We start from the raw sequence: 21,644 nt of genomic DNA, 5'->3' as shown, positions 1-21,644 counted from the left end.
GAGTCGGTATATTGAAAATGAGAGGAGTCGGAGCCGGAGTCGGTGGTATAATTTACCGACTCCACAGCCCTGATTAAAACCCTGTCTATATATCTCTCTCTTCGTGCCACCTCATTTTGTCGCTTGCCCCTTTCTGTTACCCTTCATATCTTTTCATCGTGTGTGTACTGTGTATATGCCTCATTTCATCGCCTTGGCCCAGGTGGGTCTCGAATTTCCAACACTATTCCTGATGACGTAGCCTAGCTGCGCGTGACTATTTTTCATTTCATATATTAGATAGTTGGTGTTTTCATACTGTATTCCTCTGGCTATGCCACTGTATCTAAATTCCATCGGCAGATACCGTGCCATTATCAAATCAGTTTAAAAAAGATGTCATCAAGATGCTATATGCTATAAGTGACAAAAAGAAAACTTTATATATGCTGAAATTGAAAAGAGGGTTCTGTGCACTCCGTGCAGGTATTATATTAATTCGAGTCGTTTGACTATTGTAAAATCGTCCCGGTGCTCATCTAGATGTTCGTATGTTGTCGCCTAGGTCCATATCCATCAAATTCTTGAAACGAATCCTGGTCTGCTCCAGTCGCTTCATTAGGTTGGGAACCATAGCTGGAAAATAAACACGTGTTACGACGGGTTACCATATTTTAAGATCCGAAAAGAGGACACTCTCTTCAAGTTACAATAAGAGGGAAATTTGGGATGGAATATGCTCACAATACTGATCGCCCGGTAGGTTTACTTACAATTTTAAAAAAGGTCAATTTTCCTTGCCATTTCCGGAAGAAGCCGATTATCAGGGGTACTTTATGGAGTTGGAGAGTTGACTTTATTAGTCGTCTCTCCATAGTCGCCTTGTACTCAAATCAAAAAGAGAGGACGGATTGCGAAAAATAGGATTTGTTAGTTTTATTAAGAGGAGAAGACAAATCCTCTTAAAAGAGGACATACGGTATCCCAATGTCACGGCCGTTTGGTATACAAGGCATCAAATATGTTAACATATCCCGGATAGGGCTGCATTTAAAACAGACGGTGTTTTAAAACACTTTGTTTTAAACATGTTTTGAACGGCGTTTTAAACAAAGGCGTTTTAAAAATAATTGTGTTTTTTTAAGTTGTAAGATTATGCCATAATTGTGTAAATGCTTTCCAAAAAACATGTTGTATGAGCCTAAGGACAATTACCACCCGATTTAGCCGACGTATATCGATATGGTAAGGCTGGAACCCACAAAATAGTCAGTTCAACAGTTCTAGTACAGATATTTCGTCAAAGGAGGTATATTTACAATCGTCAATCTAGTATCACGTCACAATTGAATATTTGTGACGTCATAGCTTTAAAAAAAACAATAAAGTAACAAAAAATATAAAAAATAAAAAAAAACATATTTTAAATTAGGGCCTTGTTTTAAACATTTTTGTTTTTAATTGATTTTTGTTTTAAATGCAACCCTATAATCCCGCAGCTTACGGAGGTACATAAGAAGCGGGAATATCCATGCAAATTTGCTCAATCAGCCAAAGCCGTGAAACTACACAAATTGCGGGTGTTGGAAGGATCAACAGTGGTCGAAGTAGTCAGCGTTACTACTCACGTCGAGGTAGCCTACAAATCTCGCCTTAAATTTTCACTCAATTACAAGTAGAAGTAACAATTTTCAAGACATGTCAAAGCTATACATAAACTGATGGCAGTTGAAAATCAAGCGTGTGTAAAGTATTCAAGGGAGTAGTTCTAAAAGTAGACTTGGTCGCGGTGTTGCATTCTTTCAGCAGTTAATCGGAGATGGTTACTTCCGAAATTGCAAGACGCGTCTGTGCGTGTGCGACTAACGAAAAACGACAATTTACGATACAAATTCATCCAATTTCCAATTCAGTTACTGTGATGTAGTCGCTATTTCATGGGATTCAAGACAAAATTATTTTGTACCATTCAAAATCGAAATTGTATAAAGAAATAGCTTTGTCTAAAAAATGATAAAGTGGAAACGGAAGTATAGCCAGAAAACAAACAATTAAGCAATGAGTGAAAATGGGCAAAATCAACTTGAGTACTCCGAAATCGTAAAGATCTTTACTACTGTTCGATTTCAAAGACTACTCCAAATCGTTTCGACACCTTCCTATCTTTTGATTGGATCTCGATCATCAGATGTATTGATTTGACGAAATTTGACTTAATAAAATAAACTGTACTGATCATCTCCGTAACATAATATTCTTACTTTTCACTCCGAGCAGCGATTTCTTCTGTTTAGCAGCTTTATTACTCTTGTAAGACTCCAACACTCCTATCAGGTCGGCAGCCCGCGTCTCCATACGACGCCTTATAACATGTATCTCGTCATCGGGAAGCACATGGCTGCTCTCCCCGAGTATTCTCATGTCGCGTTCCAGATTTTTGCGTTGATTCTGCAGCGCGTCCACGTCTAGACTGCTAGATGGGGAACTTGGCGGGCTTTCCATCATCCGGCGGCGCCGAAATCTGACTGAGCTTTGCAATTTGTCAATCTTCTCGTGATGAACGGGTATTGACACGACCCTGCGTTTCGACTTGGACTTGCTAGTTTCGTGGATAATAGGTATGGGTATTATTTTGCGGGTGTCAGCAATTTCTGAAGTCCGCTGAACCGGAGAATCCGGTTTGTTCGACGCCGCGTCGGAGATTGTCGGAGATAAAGTACCGGGGCTGCTGTCTGGAGTGTCAGTTCTGTCGTCTGATGCGATTTCTGGGGAAGATGTAGATGAAGTTTCTTCTTCATCTTCTTGCTTTTTTGTAGGTTCTATGATTGCGTCCAACCGTGGAGGTATGCTCTTTGCCATCTACGTGAATACACAAAAGTTCACAAACGAAGTCAACTGTTAAAACGATATTGAAGTGTTGCGTTACACGAATGTTGGTCTTACTGTATTCTGCGATTGTGTGAAACGAGTAGGCTATACAGATTCGCCACGTAAAGTCTGATCACTAATGCTACTGAAGTATAGCAGCAATCTACTGGTCAAGCAGACTGTAACTATACAGACAGCGATCTACATAGCATTCCAAATGCCTTCAAAAAGAAAATAGCAACTGAAAGGTTTGGAAAGATACTGGAGTCGTTATAGCTTCAAAAGTAGTAATGCCCAGTGTCAGTACAGTAGCATTTAGCCTACATTGTAGCCTATTATAGTATTGAGCGTAAATCGGTGTCGGTGGTGGCAGCTAAGTAGGCTACTTGTCCTTCACTAATACAAACATCAAGTGGGACGTAAAACAGTACCTTTATCCACGGATGTTCCTTGCATTGCGCCAAAGTCAGCCGTTTCCTTGAAAATAACAGAATCAATTAAGGGTCGTAAGCTTGACACTGAGCGATCAAAGGCCATAAACTCTGCCATTGGCAAACATCTGTTGGATAACCCCGCTTGTGCAAAAGAAATATCGAGACGACAGATTTCGCGTCATCGGAAGGGGCCGCTCACACTTTAATCTGTGTGCCTTGGAGTCGACCTTTATCAAAATACATCAGCCCAAGCTTTGTCTACAGAAAGAGTTCGTGTACCATCTTAAAATAGTACAATGAACGCTCTCGCATTTGAGATTTCATTCCATGCTGGTGACGTCATATTTTGTGATACGATTGTTGATATACAATGTTCTTTCCAATTCTCTACTAGTTGCTGACGATTACCGCTGACGAGTGCCTGCCGAAAATATACTATTCAGTTGTCCAACTGTGCGTAGTCGAGATCCGGTAATTTTGACGCATGAGATTTCGCGGTTTATTAATTGTGACGTCGTTTCAGAACAGATTAAGGTATCTATAACTTTACTTGGTCATTAATATTTGTGCAATTCCATTTTATCCTACATCCAATCCGATCAGGCGTACCTCGGATCCTTGATAAGCAGCCCGTCGATAAAACCTTTGGCGAGGTCGCTCGTGTCGCCAAAGTACTCGTCGTCGAAGTCGTAATCGACTCTTGTGATGTTGTCGAACGTTTCCGTCTTGCTGTCTCCCAAAAACGGCGAACATCCGCTCAATCTGGAATTGATACAAGTCTCAGGCCCACCAAACGGCTATCAGCTGACTAACTTACAATATGTATGTGATTACTCCGATGCTCCACGCGTCTGCAGGAAGTCCGATCGGCTCGTAAGCGATTATTTCGGGTGCTGTGAAAGCGTACAAGTTGTAATCGAACTCTCGCGTACACCGTGCCGTAACCCAAAATTATACTTGAGCAGTATGGAATTACTCCTCATTTTTTATCGTGCTGAAATAGGTTTTGGGTATACTTTGAGTACTAACTCTTAATTGACAGATTTGTTGGCCAAACTAGTTGCATTTTAGACTTTGGATTCTGTCAATTAGATGTAATTTTGGAGAGGGGATCAATACTTCTACATTCGAAGTACTTCAGGTAGAATTTGCCTACTCGCACTACTTTCTCAAGTTGTTATGATTTTTGACTTCTTCTACTTGTCAGTTTTCAGTTTTTCAGGCAAAAGTAGGCTTAGAATACTCACTTTTTACTTACTTGTAAAGCACGACTTTTAATTCTAGTTGAGTAGAAATTTACGGCGTTACTTCTACTTCTACTGGGTACCGACGGTAACTACTTCGACTACGTTTGGTTTTGAGGTATGTTTGCATCGCCTTGTGTCATAAAATATGGCAAAGTAGCTCCTGTGCCCCGATAACGGCCTTGGAAATGGTTAATTTTAGTTGTAGTTCAGTCGAAATTTACGACGTCATTCCTACTTCTACTGGAGTACCATAGATAACTACTCAGACCTGACCTGCTCTTCGCTAAACTCTACGGCTTCGTCGCAATAAAACATTTTCTTGACTCACCAACAAATTCTGGCGTTCCGTGCATATTCTTAAGCTCTTGACCTGCCCGGACAACTTGAGCCAAACCAAAATCGATCAGTTTGATCCTCGGTCGGTCGTCTTGGAAATCGTAAATCATGATGTTTTCAGGCTGTGTGAAACACAACGTATGGTTTGACTACGTGCAAACTATATGCACTGCGATATATGATATACAATGTTCTTTTCAATTCTCTACTAGTTGCTGACGATTACCTATGACTCCGGAATCCTACCTAAATGTTAGAGGTTTATCTAGGCCCCGCCTCGCCATCTCATCCGTGTAAGCGATGTCTTATAAAAACCTAGAAGTGGGTCGTGCTACAAGTCGGCAGCTACGGAATAATAATCAAAAATGGTCTGGTGTAAATGACTAAAGTATCGATGAACACCATGAATAGCCTACCTATGACGAGTGACAGCTGAAAATATTCCGGTATACTTCAATATGAATATCTATTCAATTGTATACTGATGACGGAATAGCGCAACTCCATCCACAATACTATAAGTTATCAGAATTACTTCCTGCAAGGTTCTTGGCGAAATCGTACGCCCACACCATATTTACAACGTGTATAGGAAATTAAGTATGAGGTCTTTCGATGACTCTGGGGCGTACGCTAGTAGAACAGAAACCTAAACATGATGACGGGAGGAGGTCAAATCGAGTCGAAAGAAACATTCGCGCTAAGAAATTAACCACCAAAAAATATTGTCAGTGTAGAAACGTTGGACGACAAAAAAATTTTCAGCTTCTCCAAATTATAATATAATTAGAATAATAGCTACACCATTTTTTTTAATTAGACTACAATTAGAATTATAGCTACACAATTTTTTAAAAATTAGATTAGAATTAGAATCACTGAATTCGCGAAAACTCGGAAATTGAATTCTAGGTTAATTCATATGAAATCAGCGTTCATTCTCATAAGCACAAAAATGGCAAATGTCTGCACAGCAAGCTATGTTCGTTTCGCACTATACAGTTTCCTGTAGCATTTTCAAGAAACCAGAAATTGGACCAGAATTAAGGTTAGAGCATAGAAAGATTTCACAAATTAGATTATAATTAAATTATCGGCATTTCGCTGTAATTAGTCTAATTAGACAGATAGTATTATCTATTGTTGTAAAAGTCTGGTCTGATAATGTAGACAAAACTGTCCGCTTGTTACAAACAGTCACGCACTTTCAAATCAAAGTGAGCAATTTCCTTCTCGTGGAGATATCCGACGCTGTCAAGAATCTGCTCGATGACATGAACGGCTTCGTATTCCGAAAGGCATTCTTTTTCGGCCAGATAGTCGAACAGTTCGCCTCCATCTACTCTGAAAAAATTTGGTCGATGATCAAGTCCACGTATCTTTTAGGCGGGCTCAGATTCGACTATGCTCGAATCGTTATGCCCATCAGCCCTAGTCGCAATTCCATCGCGTAACGTCGAACTGTGATAGTTTGAGGGCGATCAATGGACTCACAGTTCCAATATCAACGTGATTTCGTCCTTGCTTTCAAAACATTCGTGCAGCTTGATAATCCCGTGATGACAGACGTTTGTCAGCAGACTGATTTCCCGCTCGATGTCCTCACGCAATACCTTCGAACAAATCAAGTTTCGCTCGCTTTCCGAGACGAGTTTGAAACGATTCTCACCCCACGTCGACTGCCCCTGGCTTTCTTTTTCTTTATGCATTTGGCGGCGTAATTCTCCCCCGTCTCTATATGACAGCACTTTTTGACGACAGCAAACTGACCGCTGCAAGAGACCAACGTGAAATAACAACGCATATCCAATTATTGGAAAGCTGCATAACATTCGTTGATAGGCCAACCATCGATAGTTCGTCCCATGGGTGGAGTTTGTCGAAACCCTCACAATGGTGTTAATGGTAGTTAGCGGTGAGAGAGAGAGAGAGAGAGAGATGATATTCTTTCTCGCCTGCACCATCGAGATGCTTTGGCGACGGAGTTGCGATACGGCCCCATGAGGTCATCTAGTCTGCGCCCCCGTTTTTTTTCTCCTCCATGCTATCCGTGATTGCTGAGCGCCTAGCAGGATAGCTGCGGATACCATTTTTCGAGTCTTTGGTATGACCCGGCCGGGGATCGAACCCACGACCCTACCGCTCGAGAAGCCGGACACATAGCCATTACACTATCTCGCAATGATTCAGACTCGGGTACTATACCCTGAATCGAGTATTAATTGTAATAATTCAAGTGACGTGTTATTTCTCGAGTACTGTTATTACGAGCTCCTCGCCAGTAAGAATTAATTTACCGACGATAATTACAGGTTTGATTGGGTTTTACGCTGTGGAAGCCTTGAAACCTCGGCTGCCCCCCCTCCCAATCGTAGGGCCACCACTGGAATCATCCCTTAATATAGTAGGCCTACACTACATGTAGGATTGTAGGCTATTGTTAACGATAGCTTACCTGCCGATTTCATTAGTGATGGTGTAATGTTTTTCCACTTTGTCCTGCCTAATTGTTATCGTCATACTGTCTTAGATATTAACATCATGATTTTCATAATCTGTATAAATTTGATATATAAGTACATATCGCACCACACATTATGGTCCGATTACATTTGTTTTCCACCTGCATATCAATCCCCTAGCAAGCCCAACTACGTTAAATTCTTTCGAATTAAGGACGCAGCACACCTATGAATAACGTGCATATTTTTGTCACACTCAACAACGTCTAATCCTTCTCTGGAAGACGTAAATGGATATCTACCCGAGTCGAATGTATGGCACTCAAGAGGACGCCATACAGAACACTATTGCTAATGTTCGCGTCAAGTATCTTCAAGAAACAAGGCAGGAACGTATCATTACTGCTAATCGACTGACTTGGGAGAGATAACCACACGGAAGATGACATCGCACAGTGATTCAGTGATGCGTCACAGAACAGCTGCATTCCGGCTCGTGACGACATAGTTATTTGCGGAATTCGTTAACGGGTCATACTATATAATTTGTTTTCCATTATCATTATTGTAAGAAGTTGGTGTGGGTACAGTGTTCGAACCAACATATGCAGAGAACAGATATCGGTTTCGACTATCCCACAATTATGTGACAGATTGACGGAAAGTTTCTTGGTGTGCTTTTGGCGCCGAATTTCATCGATTCAAAACTCTGCGAGATTGCGATACAATAATAAATGTATTGGAGTAGTCCTGCGGATAGAACAGTGGTTCCCAACCTTTTTGTGGTCGCGACCCAATTTTGTGTTCGCGACCCGCCTCAAAAAGTTTGTAAGCTGATAACTAAACAAATAGCAAGGTCAGCACCACAGCATATTTGGGGATAGGGATGGGGATAATGATCCCATCACTGGAATCCGAATACACACGAAAATATTCCAATTTACTTTTATTTGTGATGCGTAGCCTAATTGTCATATTTTTGGGTCTGCAACAAAGGAGCATTTGAACTTACTGCAACATTTACGTTTTGCAGTGTCACTGCTGACAACGGTATTTATCACATTGATTTTCCGGGGCCATATAGTAATAGGGTTACCATATTTTGAGATCCAAAAAGAGGACACTTTCCAAAAATTTGGAAAGCTCCAGCACCGGACAAGAAGACCGGTGATTTTGAAAATTTTTCGACCGATAGTTCGGTGCTGACTAAAATAAAAAAAAGTCATCAAATTGACTCGACTCCCGATTCACCCCATTTTTACGAAACTATGACGTTCGCTGCATCGGGATCGCGTTTTAGGTCGCATTTTAATCCTTTTTACAGAAAAAAAGAGGACAAATTCCTAAGAAATAAGACATTTAGGCGTCCTTCGAGGACTCTTTCAATTTATCGAAAAAGGAGGAAAAATCCTATTAAAAGACGACGTACGGTAACACTGTTCAGAAATATCTCGATAAAATCATGAGAAAGTTGAGCCTAACGGTTCGCGAGCAATCTCAGACGCCTCATTCGGTGGTGATACTTCGGCGTATTCGAAAATCGGCTCTATAACAAACCTCTAGGCGACGGGATCGAGTCTCGGGAGTGCTGTAATTCTTTATTTTGGAAATTTAAGTTTCATGCTTGGAATTTGAGAAATAATAATCGAGGTACCGCCCTTTCCTAAAATATCACTGTCAAACGAGAAGCCTAAATATAGAATACTCAAATTATTTAAAGTTTCTTGCAAAAAAAAAAATTATAAATTTATAAGATCATGCATAAATCACGGACGGGTAACATACAGCTCGCTACGGAAGCTTGTGCGACCAGCATCAAGTTTTCAGTCATCCTGAGTATGGTGGTCGTTAATGATGGATTTGTTCTGCACGCAGCTTAGGTCTGAATTTCTCTGCACGTATTTCGATCATGGGCATAAACAGCAAGTATAGCGTCCCCGTTACGGCGTTCGAACTTCGAAGCAATCACCGGAACGTGGGGTAATCCTGGGCTCAGGATCTCGTCACTTTGCCATTGCCGCCTGCTCGCAACATCATCTCCACACAAGCCAGACACGCTCCAATACTGATTTCCCGTGCTGTCTCGTGCTCTCGGAGGTACAGAACTACAATTCCCAATTTATTTGTCTACTCACATTGAAACAAATCCGAATATCTTCGTCTGATTTTCGTTCTCGTCAGGGGTAATCGTAATCGATTGTTGATATGGAATGTTCTTTGCAGTTCTCTACAAGTTGCTGACGATTACTATGGCGAGTGTCAGCCGAAATATTCGGGTTTACTTCAATATGAATATGCCATTCAATTGTATTTCAAAGTTCTGTACCTCCAGGGGTCTTTTTAAAGACTGTGCGTAAAGACTAGACTTGATGCATTATGACTGGATACTGACTGATAGCAGACTTTGCGTCTGGGGACCGGTGTGATTACTAACCTACGGAAAGATGTGCAACACGTGACTCACGGTTTACTACCCAGTGACAGCTACCGATTGCTGGTCGGTGGTCGCTTTGTAAACAGATATTGTATGCCAGCGGCCGGCCTGGGGTGGATTCGGACTGCATAGTGTATTGTCAATCGCAAACCATGTCTGGGGCATGTTCGTACTTTGCTGCCACTCGAACATTATGTCTGAGGTCTGCTCGCACTGTGTTCCGCCATTCAGACCTCATGTCTGCGGTATGTTCGCCCTGTATTCCCACTCAGACATCATGTCTGTGATAGATTTGGACTGTGTTTCAACTCGGACATCATCTCTTCGGTATATCCGTACTGTGTTGCGTACTGTATGCCTACTATATACCAGGGATATCTAGAAGTTCTAGATATCCCTGCTATATACCGAGCGATATAGTGTAATTATAGAGACCTATAGTCTCTATATAGGGTATTGGCGATGCGTCCGGCTTCTTGATCAGTATAACGCGGGGCGAAAGTCTTTATGGTGTTAAACTTGTGTATTCTGACTCCAGAGTACTGTAGACTTCGCTGCGTAGATATTCCTTGACCGACCAGCGTCAACGGCAGTGATCGGCTTGGACTAACGTGCGACAGATTCTGCCTTGTACACACGCAGTCAAGATCACAAGGACAAAGTGGTTTCGTGCTATTTATAATTACCCAAAATATATACCGTTAAAATCGGTAGGTCGCGGGTTCGATCCCCGGCCGGGTCTGACCAAATGACTCGAAAATTGGTATCCGCAGCTATCCCGCTACGCGCTCAGCATCCACGGATAGCATGGGGGAGAAAAAAGGGGTGTAGATGCAGACTAGGTGACCTTACGGTCGTATCGCATCTCCGTCGTCAAAAGCATCGCGATGGTGCAGGCGAAAAAATAAATTTCATATCTCTCTTTCTCATTCGGACATCATGTCTGGGTAGAACCGGAGTTTCAGTCACTTGGTGACGCTGTTATTTCCATAGCTACAATAAGCGAGTGAACACAAGCGACTGAGTTCAGCTTCAATTCAGTTTATTAATAATTACGTCTTTTTAAAACACGACGAGACTGCGATAAAATGAAAAGATTGGACAGCGTCCAAACGACTAGGATTAGTGTTTCAATCAGACACCCACATTGACCTAGAACAGTGTAAATTAGAGACATGACATCGCATTGTGTCTTATCGCATTGTACATTGTGTGTGACTTGTTCAGATAAAAAATATAACCCAACCATGTTATGTTATGTTATGCACACTGAATGAAAAGTAACAGATGATAACATGAATGGGCAAGCGATGAAAATCAAGTGACAAGTGTCGGTAGGCATAGTCGATATGTCAGATCGTGTCTCGACCCAGACTAGTATTCAACTGCCTAGAAGATAGACATCTTCCTGTCTTTTCATTGTATCGCATTTCTGTGGTGTATTGAACTGATAAAATTGCTAATAAACCAATGATGATGAGAACGTCGCCTTCGAATTATTTTGTTCTAAAAGATAATGATATTTATCATATTTGATAAATCACTGGGAAAATCACACACAACATAGTTTGGTTCAGCAAGCAACAGTAACCTGAATATAATGGCGTATCAGACAATCTTAGAAAAGCTGTGATGCAACTCACGTTTTAAGAAGAGGATTGAGCCAGGTTTCAGTAACTACCTATCTCCGTTTTACCCAGTGTAATGAATACCAGTAATGCAGTACATTGTTATCCACATCTCGATTCTAATTCTGCGATTCCACTGTAGCAGAGTAGGGCATGTAGAAAAATCTTAGATTTTCCCAATGAGATTAGAAATACCGAATTCGCAGAAACTTGGGAATTGAATTAGACTCCAAATTCGTGGGTCCATCTACTTTGTGAATGTCGGCAATGTCGGCGCAATGTCGGCGCAATGTAGGTGCAATATACGAACTTATACCGTGCAATATACTTATATTCAAATAATTATAACTGATATTATACTTGACAGATAGCAAGTCGATGATATTGCCGCAATGTCGATGATACCAGCGCAATGTCGACAATGCCGGCGCAATGTCGATAATGTAAGCGCAATGTCGCTGCAATGTAGATACAAAATACGAACTTACATGTTTAATTGGGTGAGTATGCTCTGCTTGATATTTTACTTGACCGATAGCAATGTCGATGTTGCCGCAATGTCGATAATACCAGCGCAATGTCGACAATGCCTGCGCAATGTTGATAATTCGGCGCAATATCAGCAATGTCGCCGCAATGTAGGTACAATATACGAACTTATACCTTATAATATACATATCTATGGTATTGGGTGTATATTGTAAGTTTTAAGTTCGTATTTTGTATCTACATTGCGCTTACATTATCGACATTGCGCCGGCATTGTCGACATTGCGCTGGTATTATCGACATTGCGGCAACATCATCGACATTGCTATCTGTCAAGTATAATATCAGTTATAATTATTTGAATATAATTATATTTCACGGTATAAGTTCGTATATTGCACCTACATTGCGCCAACATTGCCGACATTGCGCCAACATTGCCGACATTGCGCCGACATTGCACCGACATTGCCGACATTCACAAAGTAGATGGACCCCAAATTCGTAAGAAATACTGCAGAAATCAAGTTCACTTCATGTCAAATCAGAGTTCATCCTCATAAGTATGAGAATAGCAAATGCATGTACACCAAGCTTGGCTCGTTTCACACTATACAGTTCTGCTGAGGCATTTACAGGAAAACCATAAATTAGATTGAGCATAGAAACATTTCAGCATTGCTTTCAAAACCACATTCATTTCAGTAAAGAATTTATAAACAAGTTAGATTAGAATTACAATACTGCCATTTTGCACTAATTAGTCCAATTAGACGACTAGAATTATCTCGTTTTCCAAGTATGTACTGTAGCCTGTAGCCTTTAATGTATGTGCCCCTTATGACACCATACCAGATATAGGAACACATTTTTTAAAATGGCAAAGAAAAAAGGGGGTAAGAAGGGTAAAAAGGGCAAAAAAGACAAGGGAGATGGATCTGCAACGGGGGAAAGACCAACTAGCGGAAAAGAACTCAATGAGTTGAGCAAAGAATTTTTTCTGATCCAAGTTAAAGATCTGGAACAAAGAGTTAACCGGTGAGAAGGTTACAGTTACAAATTATTCATATTTTTATGAATTGTCACTATTATATAATTATTACTTTTTCAAATCTAGTGGTTCTGCGACTTTTGTATACTGCCAGGGTTGTAACCAAGTCACGAGGTTCCGAATCACAAGTCAATCTCACTTTCACAGTTTTGACTCGAGTCAAGTCATATTCAATTCATCACCTAGTCGAGCCGGGGTGCAGAGGGTCAAGCCCGAGTCATGGTGTTGCGACTCCAGTCTGAGTCCAAGTCGTTGTGTTCACTGTATAGTTTAGAGTTCAAGTCATGTTCAACCCACTGTTTTTTTGCTACTCTGCTTGGGTGATATCGAATGCCTTGCATGCATAATATTCTAATTCTCCTCATTCTTAGCAGTTTCTGGCTCTAATATACTTGTACGATTACTGATAGACGAAATACCAATCATGTGTAAAACTTGACTATTATTCGAAGTTGTAATGAAATGACTGTCTCGGCTGTCCGAGTCTCGATCTCGAGTCATATGACTTAGTTGAGTCATTTGTGTGCCTTGGAGTCGACTTTTATCGAAATTCACCAATATATGGAGTTTGTGCTCCATCTAAAATACTACTATGAGCTTAAGCGATCTCTTTGACTCGATTAGTCGAAATTTCATGCCGGTGATGTCATATTTTGAGATACGATTGTTGATATGAATAGTTCTTTCCAATTCTCTGCTAGTTGCTGACGACTACCCCTGACGAGTGTCAGCCGAAAATATTCGGGTTTAGTTCAATATCAATACATTGTTCAATTGCAGATACCAAGTACGATGCGACGAGCTGGAGCTTTCAAACAAACAGTTTGAGGGAAAATTCGATCAGGAAGTGAAAGACAAGAAGGAAGTTGTTTCGTATCTGAAACGTCAACTCAGCGATAGGATGGATGAGATTGTCAAGCTCAACGAGACTCTTGAGAAATTGCAGAAGGTGTGTATGTTGTGTTGTGTTGTCCCATTCTGTTCAAGATTAAGAATAAGAAACTTTCAAGGCTGTGTATAATTTCAGCTCTCGAAAAACTGATCTCTCACTACTTGTCTCGAATCATAGGCCTACCCTAATTTCCATGTTTAATACGCACCGTTTAAATGGCGTGTAAATTCTGGGAAAAAGCCTGTATCCATGTATAGTACGCACCCTGCATTCGCAGTACATGAATTGTTGTGTTTTAGTATTCCATGTCATTCTGTTTTGCGATGTCACTGTTGAACAATCATGACATACGTTCGCTTATCATACACTTAACGGCATTGTCTCTCAATGATAGTAGATAGCAGTCAAAGCCTGCGTGGCCCGACGCGATAGTTCAGGCCAGCGACATCTTGGGCACAAGGCCTATTACAGATGCGATTGCTCGGCCAACGATTATGTCGTGCGCACCAGGCCTGTTGGAGATGCGACTATAATGTTTAGGCCAGCGATTACATCTTGCGCACATGGCGTGTTGTATATGCGATTGTTCAGTCCCGTCGTTGACGCAATGAATTAGTGAGGATTGCCGCGCGCGTATGCAGCAATCAGTAATCTAATTTCGCTTGCGTACAAACGGCAAACCAACTCAGCAGGAGATTGCTTGCTGCTGTGCAGCGCAGACGACTCTCGCTGGGAGGCAACACGCTTCTCGCTAATTGGCAGCGTGTAACACTGATAATACTAATTACTGGGCACGATGACTGGATGTGATGCGCGATTAAAACAAACATGAAGAAAGGTGTGATTTCAAGTTATATTTCGAGGGAGACTTTTTTCAAGGCTTGTTGTACCCATGCATAATATGTACCCCCCATTTTAGGACAAAAAATCGGTAAAATTTTGCGCATTATACCTGGAAAAAGGTAGTACTCCATTCAGACTCAAGTACATGAATCATTGTGCCCAGCTCAAATTAATTGTAAATTCGACTCCAACTAGAGTCATTTTCAATTCTTTTAAATTCCCTACACCAGAATGTCTTGTTTACTAAATTGTTATCATCATATTGTAGTGATTAGCCTATCTTTAGAATTCAACAAGAGCTTTGGTAGATCCATTCACGGAAGCCAACCGGTGTAAATGTGTCATCAATAGGGTTATATTCTCATTCTCATCATTTTCAGGAAAAAGACGAGGAGAAAGACTCATACGAGAAACAGCTTTCGACTCTAAAGAACGAATTCCAGGAGATGAAAGATCAATACACCTCGGAAAATATGATTCTGGGCGGAAAACTTGCCTCCTTGGAGGAGTTCAGGGTAACGGCATTAGTGTTGTAATTTTCGTGTATGCTACGTTGAGCAGAGTGGACAACTAGAAAATTTTCAGTTTTTCAAATTAGATTACAATTAGATTTTTATAGCTGCACATTTTTTTCTAGATAAGAATTAATGAATTCGCAAAAATTTGGAAATTGAATCCATATCAGATCAGAGCTGATTCTTATAATCACGATAATGGGAAATGTCTGTATACCGAGCTCAACTTGTTTCGCACTGTACAGCAGACTTGAACACTCAGATAATTCTAGTTGTGTAATTTGACTAATTAAAGCGAAATGCCGGTAATCTAATTCTATTTTAATGTGTGCTCTAATTTTAGTTCAAATCTAAATTTTCTGAAAATGGTACATGAGAACTGTATTGTGATAAATAAGGCGATATTTTTTTACCTAAAAAACGGAAGATTTTGACCTAAAAAATCTAAATGTTGACTTTTTTTAACCTAAAGAAACTGAATTTTGACCAAATTTTGACCTAACGTATGCAAATTAGGTGTTTTCGCACATAATGTTCAAATTGTAATACTTATCTTCATTTCTGGTTGGGACTGTCCGTGCTTACGCAGTAGTTTGGCCTAAAAACACGTTTTTGGCTTAAAAACTGACAAATTTTTACATGAAAACAACTAGTATTTTACTGAAATCTGGCCCTATGAAGAATTCCAGTAGTTACATCACGTATTATGGTAGAAATAATTAAAATTTGTTGTAGTACAACGAAAGATACTTCGACAGCAGCAGTTGTTGGCTGGCAACACTGAAGTTGTGCGTGCACTGCTGGTGACACACGGTGTTGCTTCATTCCGAATATGCTTTCTACACCACAATTTTCCATCATGCGCTTCTTGATATAAGAACCGTGCAATGACCAAGCAGTCTTGCTTCAGTTAGCATATTGCGGTACGTTGACCATAATACCATGTCAACCTATTTGTTTCATTTGACCGTTTATGATTCACAAGGAGCAGACAATGGACCGTCTACAACGGTAGGCCTATAAAGTAGGCTACTAAGCTGTAAAATATCAAATGATAAGTTCACCGACAGTACAAAATATACGATACAAACAAAATGCAGAGGTCAAATTTTTTTTGACTTTTCAAGCAATTTTGACAAATTTTGACCTAACGCTACAATTTTGACTTGTCAAAAAATCGCTCTAGTGATAAATCAGTCAAGCTTGCTGTACGGACATTTGTCATTGTCATGCTCATGCTCATGAACTGTGATTTGATACGAACTGAACTTGATTCAATTTCGAAGTTTTCGCGTGTTCGGCAATTCTAATTTTAATCGGGTAAACAATGTGTAGCGATAATCCTAATTCTTATCTAATTTCGAAAAGCTGTAAATTTTCTAGTTGTCCAACTCTCCTACAGCATTTTTAGGAAAACTAGAAATTGACTAGGGTTTACCCGTTGCATCAACAGGTGCAGAAAGATGAACTTGACGACAAGTTCAGAATGATGGAAGAAGAGCTGAAAAAGCAGGAGGAAGATCACAAACAAGTGATTTACAATCTGGAAAGGAAGGCCGTGGTGGACAAAGATAGGTGCTGCATCATCATCATCGTTCTATTAAAATTCTTACAAATCAATACGTCGCAAGATTTCGATATAACGAAATGATAGGGAGGTGCCGGAACGACTTGGAATAGTCTTTTCATCAGACACCCACCTTGACCAACAGCATGTAGACACAATATAGGCTTCTTCGATTGTTTTTCCTGCATTTTTGTTATTAAATCTAAAGCATTTGTTCTCAACTGGTACTAACCTTGCTGATCTGTATATCACATTTCGCCTAATTGCATTTTTGTTGCGTATGTTGATGATTTGTGCGGATTACGAACAAAGATTCTCTTTTTATCAACAATTTTCTAATATGTGCCACCACATATCCGTGAATTGCCTTATAATAGATTCAAAAAAGCCCTACTTGATCACCTCTTGTCGTTACACTAACACTGTTGCCCTACCTCGCCCAGACATTGCTTCATTGATCATGTGCCACCATTGTTTAATTTTTCTTCTATTTTTTTTTAACTACCGCAACATTTTTTACAGCCAGACTGTTTAGAGTCAAGTGTACCTGTTTGATGCTGGTGTGATCAGACTAGATGACCTTCACGGTCTTATCGATCATTCCTATCTAATACCGAATACTGTGCATGCATATTTTCTGTCACACCGCCACTGCCGTGTGTTATGTATTTTGGTTGGATGAAAATAAAGACTCTCTCTCTCTCTCTCTGTAGGGAGGTGAACATCATTCTCTTACTAATGGGTCATTCACCGTTTCGTATTGATTTCAGGTTGAAAAAAGAAATGGTTCTTCGCGTGAACAACGTCGCCAACGAATTCAGGAAGGTTTCCAACAAGCAAATGGCCGATACAACCAAACGTACCATTAGAGAAAATGTTTCCATCAATTCGCAACTCTCAAAAATGTCAGAGAAAACAAAAGATCTCATTCAGGTATTTTTGCCTTCAATATACGATTGATTAATAAGTTGAAATTAAAATATACCGGGATATTTATGAATGACCCTAGTCCGGGGTAAGTAATCCGGTTTATTTCAATATGAATATATTACTCAATTGTATATCAAAGTTCTCTACCTCAAAACGTCTCTCCATCCAAATTTTTGACTTCGCAAGCCGTTAACTGCCGGTTGAGTTTATTATTAATGTCTATAAAGTTTTGGATCTGCTTTGAACAGGAAAATGACGACCTTACGGAAAAGGATCGTAAGCAAAGAATTCAGATCGAAGTTTTAGAAACCAATCAGGAGGAACTGGCCAAGAAAAATCACAGCAATCAGAGGGTGATTTGCTAGTTATAATAGTTTAACCTCTATACTGATGACAGCCATAAGAAATCTCATGACTTCAGGTGATCCGAATGCTGACTGAGAAAGCGAAACAGCAAGAAGAGATTCTTGAACACTACGAAGCCAAAGAACAGGAATACGAGGAACTCGATCTGGAAGCCGCACATCTGCGAAACGACAACATGGCTTTGACATCCCAAGCCGATGAGTATGTTGATATATCGTTAGGACATTTGCTGCAAGTAGGGGGGTTGGAAACTATTTACTTTTAACCAGGGTTGTAACCAAGTCACAGGTCAATCTCACTTTTATAGTTTTGACTCGAGTCATTTTCAATTCACCACCGAGTCAAGTCCAAGTCAGCGAGCAGAGGGTCGAGTCCGAGTCATGGTATTTTGAGTCCAAGTCATTGTGTTGACTGCTCAGTTTCCAGTTAAAGTCTTGTGAAACCCACTTTTCATAACTATGTTTGGTGATATCGAATGGTTCGCATTTATAATATTCTAGTTTTCCTCACTTTTAGCAGTTTCTTGTCACATTTTCAAGTACCAGTACCAATATACGACATCCCAATAGTGTGGTTACTTTACTATTCTTCGAAATGACAATGAAATGTCGGTCTTGGCCGTCTGAGTCTCGAGTCATGCGCAATGACTCGAGTCCAAGTCAAGTCACTACACAGATTGACTCGAGTCGAGTCATTTCCATATTATGAGAAAATGACTCGAGTCGAGTCATGACTCGACTCATTACAACCCTGCTTTTAACACTTTGGATTTGGGATAAGTTCACATCGTTTTTTGGTGTGTAAAATTGTCAAAAGACCATCACAGCGACTGCTGAATATATTGCTGAAGATTGCACCTATTTGCAGCGACCATTAGCCATTTAGCATTAGTCGTGAATATGCATCTTGCTGCAAACCCACTACCAAATCAACTTTTCAAAATTGCTAACTCGACTACGTTTGATACCCTTTGTTTTGTACTTTCAATCGGAATAGTTTCGACACTTAGAAATCGCTACTTCTACGTGAGTAGCTTTTCTGACTTTTTTGACCACATATGCATTGCATGCCTACTATCCTGTCATCATTATGCAGGCTACAGAAACAAATGTCCGACCTTCACAATGAGCTGGCGGAGATGGAAGAGAGGAAGGAATCCGAGAGATTGGCAAAGGAGAGACTGGAGGATGTGCTTGCCGCGACAGCCATGTCTCTCACAGAGGTTTGCTCAGCTGGAATCTACGATCATATAGTGTGAAAACCAATTCTCTGTTGCAAGGCCTAGTCTCAAAAACAAAAATCTAACAGATTACACATCTAATACATTGTAATAGATTACTTGTGCACAAAATGAACTGTGCATCAACAAGTGTTAAAAGAATGAAGCTATTACAACATGAAAATAAAATGATGACGAATATTTACAGCAAACCACAGTGAATTCGGCTGTATGTGTCTGTTGCTTGTCTTGACACCCAGCGAACCCATGAGGTTCGTTTGCACCACAGTCAAGAAAAACTGCTCTGCACTCCCTGCATTTTCTCTACTATTCTGTAGTGTTCTTTTCTGTTATTTATAACTGATCATATGATCGCTTAAGTTTGTTTGTTTGCCCATTTGAGGGCATTGGAGTCGTCTTTTACCAAAATACGCTAACCTAGGTTTTGCCAGCAGAAATTTGAGTATAATCTACAAATAGTACATTGAGCTTAAGCGATCTGTTCCCCTTGATTATTCGAAATTTCATGCCTGTGGCGGCATAATTAGTGATAAACTTGTTGCTGTACAATGTTCTTTCCAATTCTCTACTAGTTTCTGCCGAATCTCCCTGACGAGTGTCAGCCGAAAATATTCGGGTATATTTCGATAACAATATTATTGTATAAAGAAAGATTTTGCTTTGGATTGAATTATGGATATATTATTTAATAGTACGTTGTTTCTTGTAACTTTAACTTTGTAAGATTTTCATCGTTTTTCACAGGTTTTGCAATCGGACGAAGACGATGAACTGGACGGCGATGTGAGACGACAAACCATGATCGAAAGGTTGCTCCTCATACTCAATTCGGCAGCAGTGCTCGGCAAAGCGCCTCCGCCCTCGGAACTTTTCAAACAGAAACCAAAGGTGAAGACCTTAAAGAGGCATTGCTCTCTAAATATGATGTATCAAATGGAGTTCCTGCGTAACCCTTTGTCTAATTACGGCAGCTAAACAGCCATAGTTCGTAAGACAAAGTTTCTTCGTAACATCATCATCATCATTTTATCAAAATCTTCATCAAATCAATACACCACAAGATTGCGATATAATGAAAAGATAGTACAACCATCTCAAATTGCTTCTCTGCTTTCACGTTGAGAAAGTACAGTGATGAAGAAATGTGTGACCTTGATACGACAGAGGTGGTGGATTGGGGCACGTTTCGTGGACATTTCCTAGCTGCATTTAGAAGCAGGTGGCATGTGAGGATAATGGCTGTTGCCAATATGATATCCACACTTATGACTACAATTCGATATTGTATCATATCTTGAATGCCGTATATAATATATTGATATTGAAATTAACCCGAATATTTTCAGCTAACACTTGTAGTACAAAGTTCTTCCAAATTCTCAACTAGTTGCTGACGATTACCCCTGACGAGTGTCTGCTGAAAATATTCGTTATTTTTTCAAAATCAATGTATCATTCAATTGCATATCATATTTAGAGCGTAGTGTTGCTTTATGCAGCATATCGTATCTCATCCACGGTTCCCTACTTTCTTTGCAGGCCATCATGGCACCACTGATACCAAAATCATCGAGTAAATTCCCCGCAAAGGGTCAAACCATCGTAGGAGCGGCCCTGCACAGCTTCCCGCATTACAAACTTGGAGACCTTGGCCTCGTTCCCCGCCCGGCGCCGCGCCCGCAATCCCACCCCAACCGACTGTCTTCAAAGGGCGACAAGGACAAAAAATTTGTCGAATTTTTAGCGCAGACGCCCAAACTACCGGCAATTCCTCAGAAGAATGGCTGAAATTGTAAACTTTATGCATAGCGTCTTTTTTAAAACTATTATTTTGTATATAATATAAATCACAAATGGCTCAAGTCTTTTTGACTGATTTTATGGTATTACTTGGAAGCAGTAAACTTGCTGACGTATGGCTGGCGTACATCGTAATGTTGTGTAAGGGTGCCTAATATTGCATGAGTTAAGAAGACAGGGCTACTCAATTGGCGGACCCCGCACCAAATGCAGAGACCTTGACCAAATAATTCAAAATCTCCCAGCAGCTGTGGCGATTCGACAGAACAGTAAACATTTATCTTACGCAAACTGCCTTTTCTAATACACTTTACCTGATTTTGCATATAGTTATACGATATCACTAGGGCGATTTTTTTTGACCTTAGGGAAAATTTTGACCTACAAAACAAAATTTTGACTTTTTTTGCCCCAAGCAACTTGATTTTGACCAAATTTTGACCCAACATATGAAAATTAGGCGTTTTCCCAAATAATGTTAAAATTGCACCACTTGTCTTCATTTCTGGTTGGAACTGGCTGCCCTAACGAAGTAGTTTGGCCTGAAAAAACGTTTTCGGCTT

At 40.3% G+C, this 21,644-nt stretch overlaps 2 protein-coding genes across 3 annotated transcripts; one reads left to right on the top strand and one right to left on the bottom strand.

Annotated features, from left to right (window-relative positions):
• Window positions 1-283: 283 nt before the first annotated feature.
• On the bottom strand, window positions 284-7,578 carry LOC145457816 (death-associated protein kinase 2-like). Its single transcript, XM_080336111.1, has 10 exons — window positions 7,320-7,578; window positions 6,534-6,636; window positions 6,359-6,477; window positions 6,070-6,208; window positions 4,857-4,986; window positions 4,099-4,174; window positions 3,891-4,043; window positions 3,279-3,324; window positions 2,241-2,838; window positions 284-615 (listed from the first exon to the last, which is right to left on the bottom strand). Exons 1-10 carry the CDS (start codon window positions 7,382-7,384, stop codon window positions 515-517), a joined length of 1,530 nt encoding a protein of 509 aa, XP_080192237.1. The 5' UTR covers window positions 7,385-7,578; the 3' UTR covers window positions 284-514.
• A 5,132-nt stretch (window positions 7,579-12,710) lies between these two features.
• LOC145458041 (cilia- and flagella-associated protein 157-like) lies at window positions 12,711-21,197 on the top strand. 2 transcript variants are annotated; one of them, XR_013921056.1, is made up of 11 exons: window positions 12,711-12,915; window positions 13,709-13,877; window positions 15,044-15,178; window positions 16,632-16,753; window positions 17,516-17,678; window positions 17,924-18,028; window positions 18,097-18,242; window positions 19,137-19,263; window positions 20,026-20,169; window positions 20,821-21,138; window positions 21,172-21,197. XR_013921056.1 is itself a non-coding variant. In XM_080336350.1 (10 exons), the coding sequence occupies exons 1-10, from the start codon at window positions 12,755-12,757 to the stop codon at window positions 21,067-21,069; spliced, it is 1,521 nt and encodes a 506-aa protein (XP_080192476.1). In that variant the 5' UTR covers window positions 12,711-12,754; the 3' UTR covers window positions 21,070-21,197. The 2 variants fall into 2 exon arrangements, 1 of the variants encoding a protein (XP_080192476.1); XM_080336350.1 differs by having other exon boundaries at window positions 20,821-21,197.
• The last annotated feature ends 447 nt before the right edge of the window (window positions 21,198-21,644 follow it).

Source organism: Botryllus schlosseri, chromosome 15, assembly GCF_051294905.1.
Source record: "Botryllus schlosseri isolate E-star chromosome 15, Bs_hap1, whole genome shotgun sequence".
Lineage (NCBI taxonomy): Eukaryota > Metazoa > Chordata > Ascidiacea > Stolidobranchia > Styelidae > Botryllus > Botryllus schlosseri.
Note: the sequence above shows the minus strand (reverse complement) of the source record. Positions and strands in the feature narration are given on the sequence as shown.

Bases quoted from the DNA above. Each gene is read 5' to 3' on its own strand.
- LOC145457816 (XM_080336111.1), bottom strand. From the start codon at position 7,384: ATGACGATAACAATTAGGCAGGACAAAGTGGAAAAACATTACACCATC. The intron at 4,987-6,069 runs GTGCGTGACTGT...TGTTTCACACAG, and splicing joins TTGCTCACTTTGATTTGAAA to CCTGAAAACATCATGATTTA. The intron at 4,044-4,098 runs GTAAGTTAGTCA...TATCAATTCCAG, and splicing joins GGAGTAATCACATACATATT to ATTGAGCGGATGTTCGCCGT.
- LOC145458041 (XM_080336350.1), top strand. From the start codon at position 12,755: ATGGCAAAGAAAAAAGGGGGTAAGAAGGGTAAAAAGGGCAAAAAAGAC. The intron at 17,679-17,923 runs GTATTTTTGCCT...TGCTTTGAACAG, and splicing joins AAACAAAAGATCTCATTCAG to GAAAATGACGACCTTACGGA. The intron at 20,170-20,820 runs GTGAAGACCTTA...CTTTCTTTGCAG, and splicing joins TTTTCAAACAGAAACCAAAG to GCCATCATGGCACCACTGAT.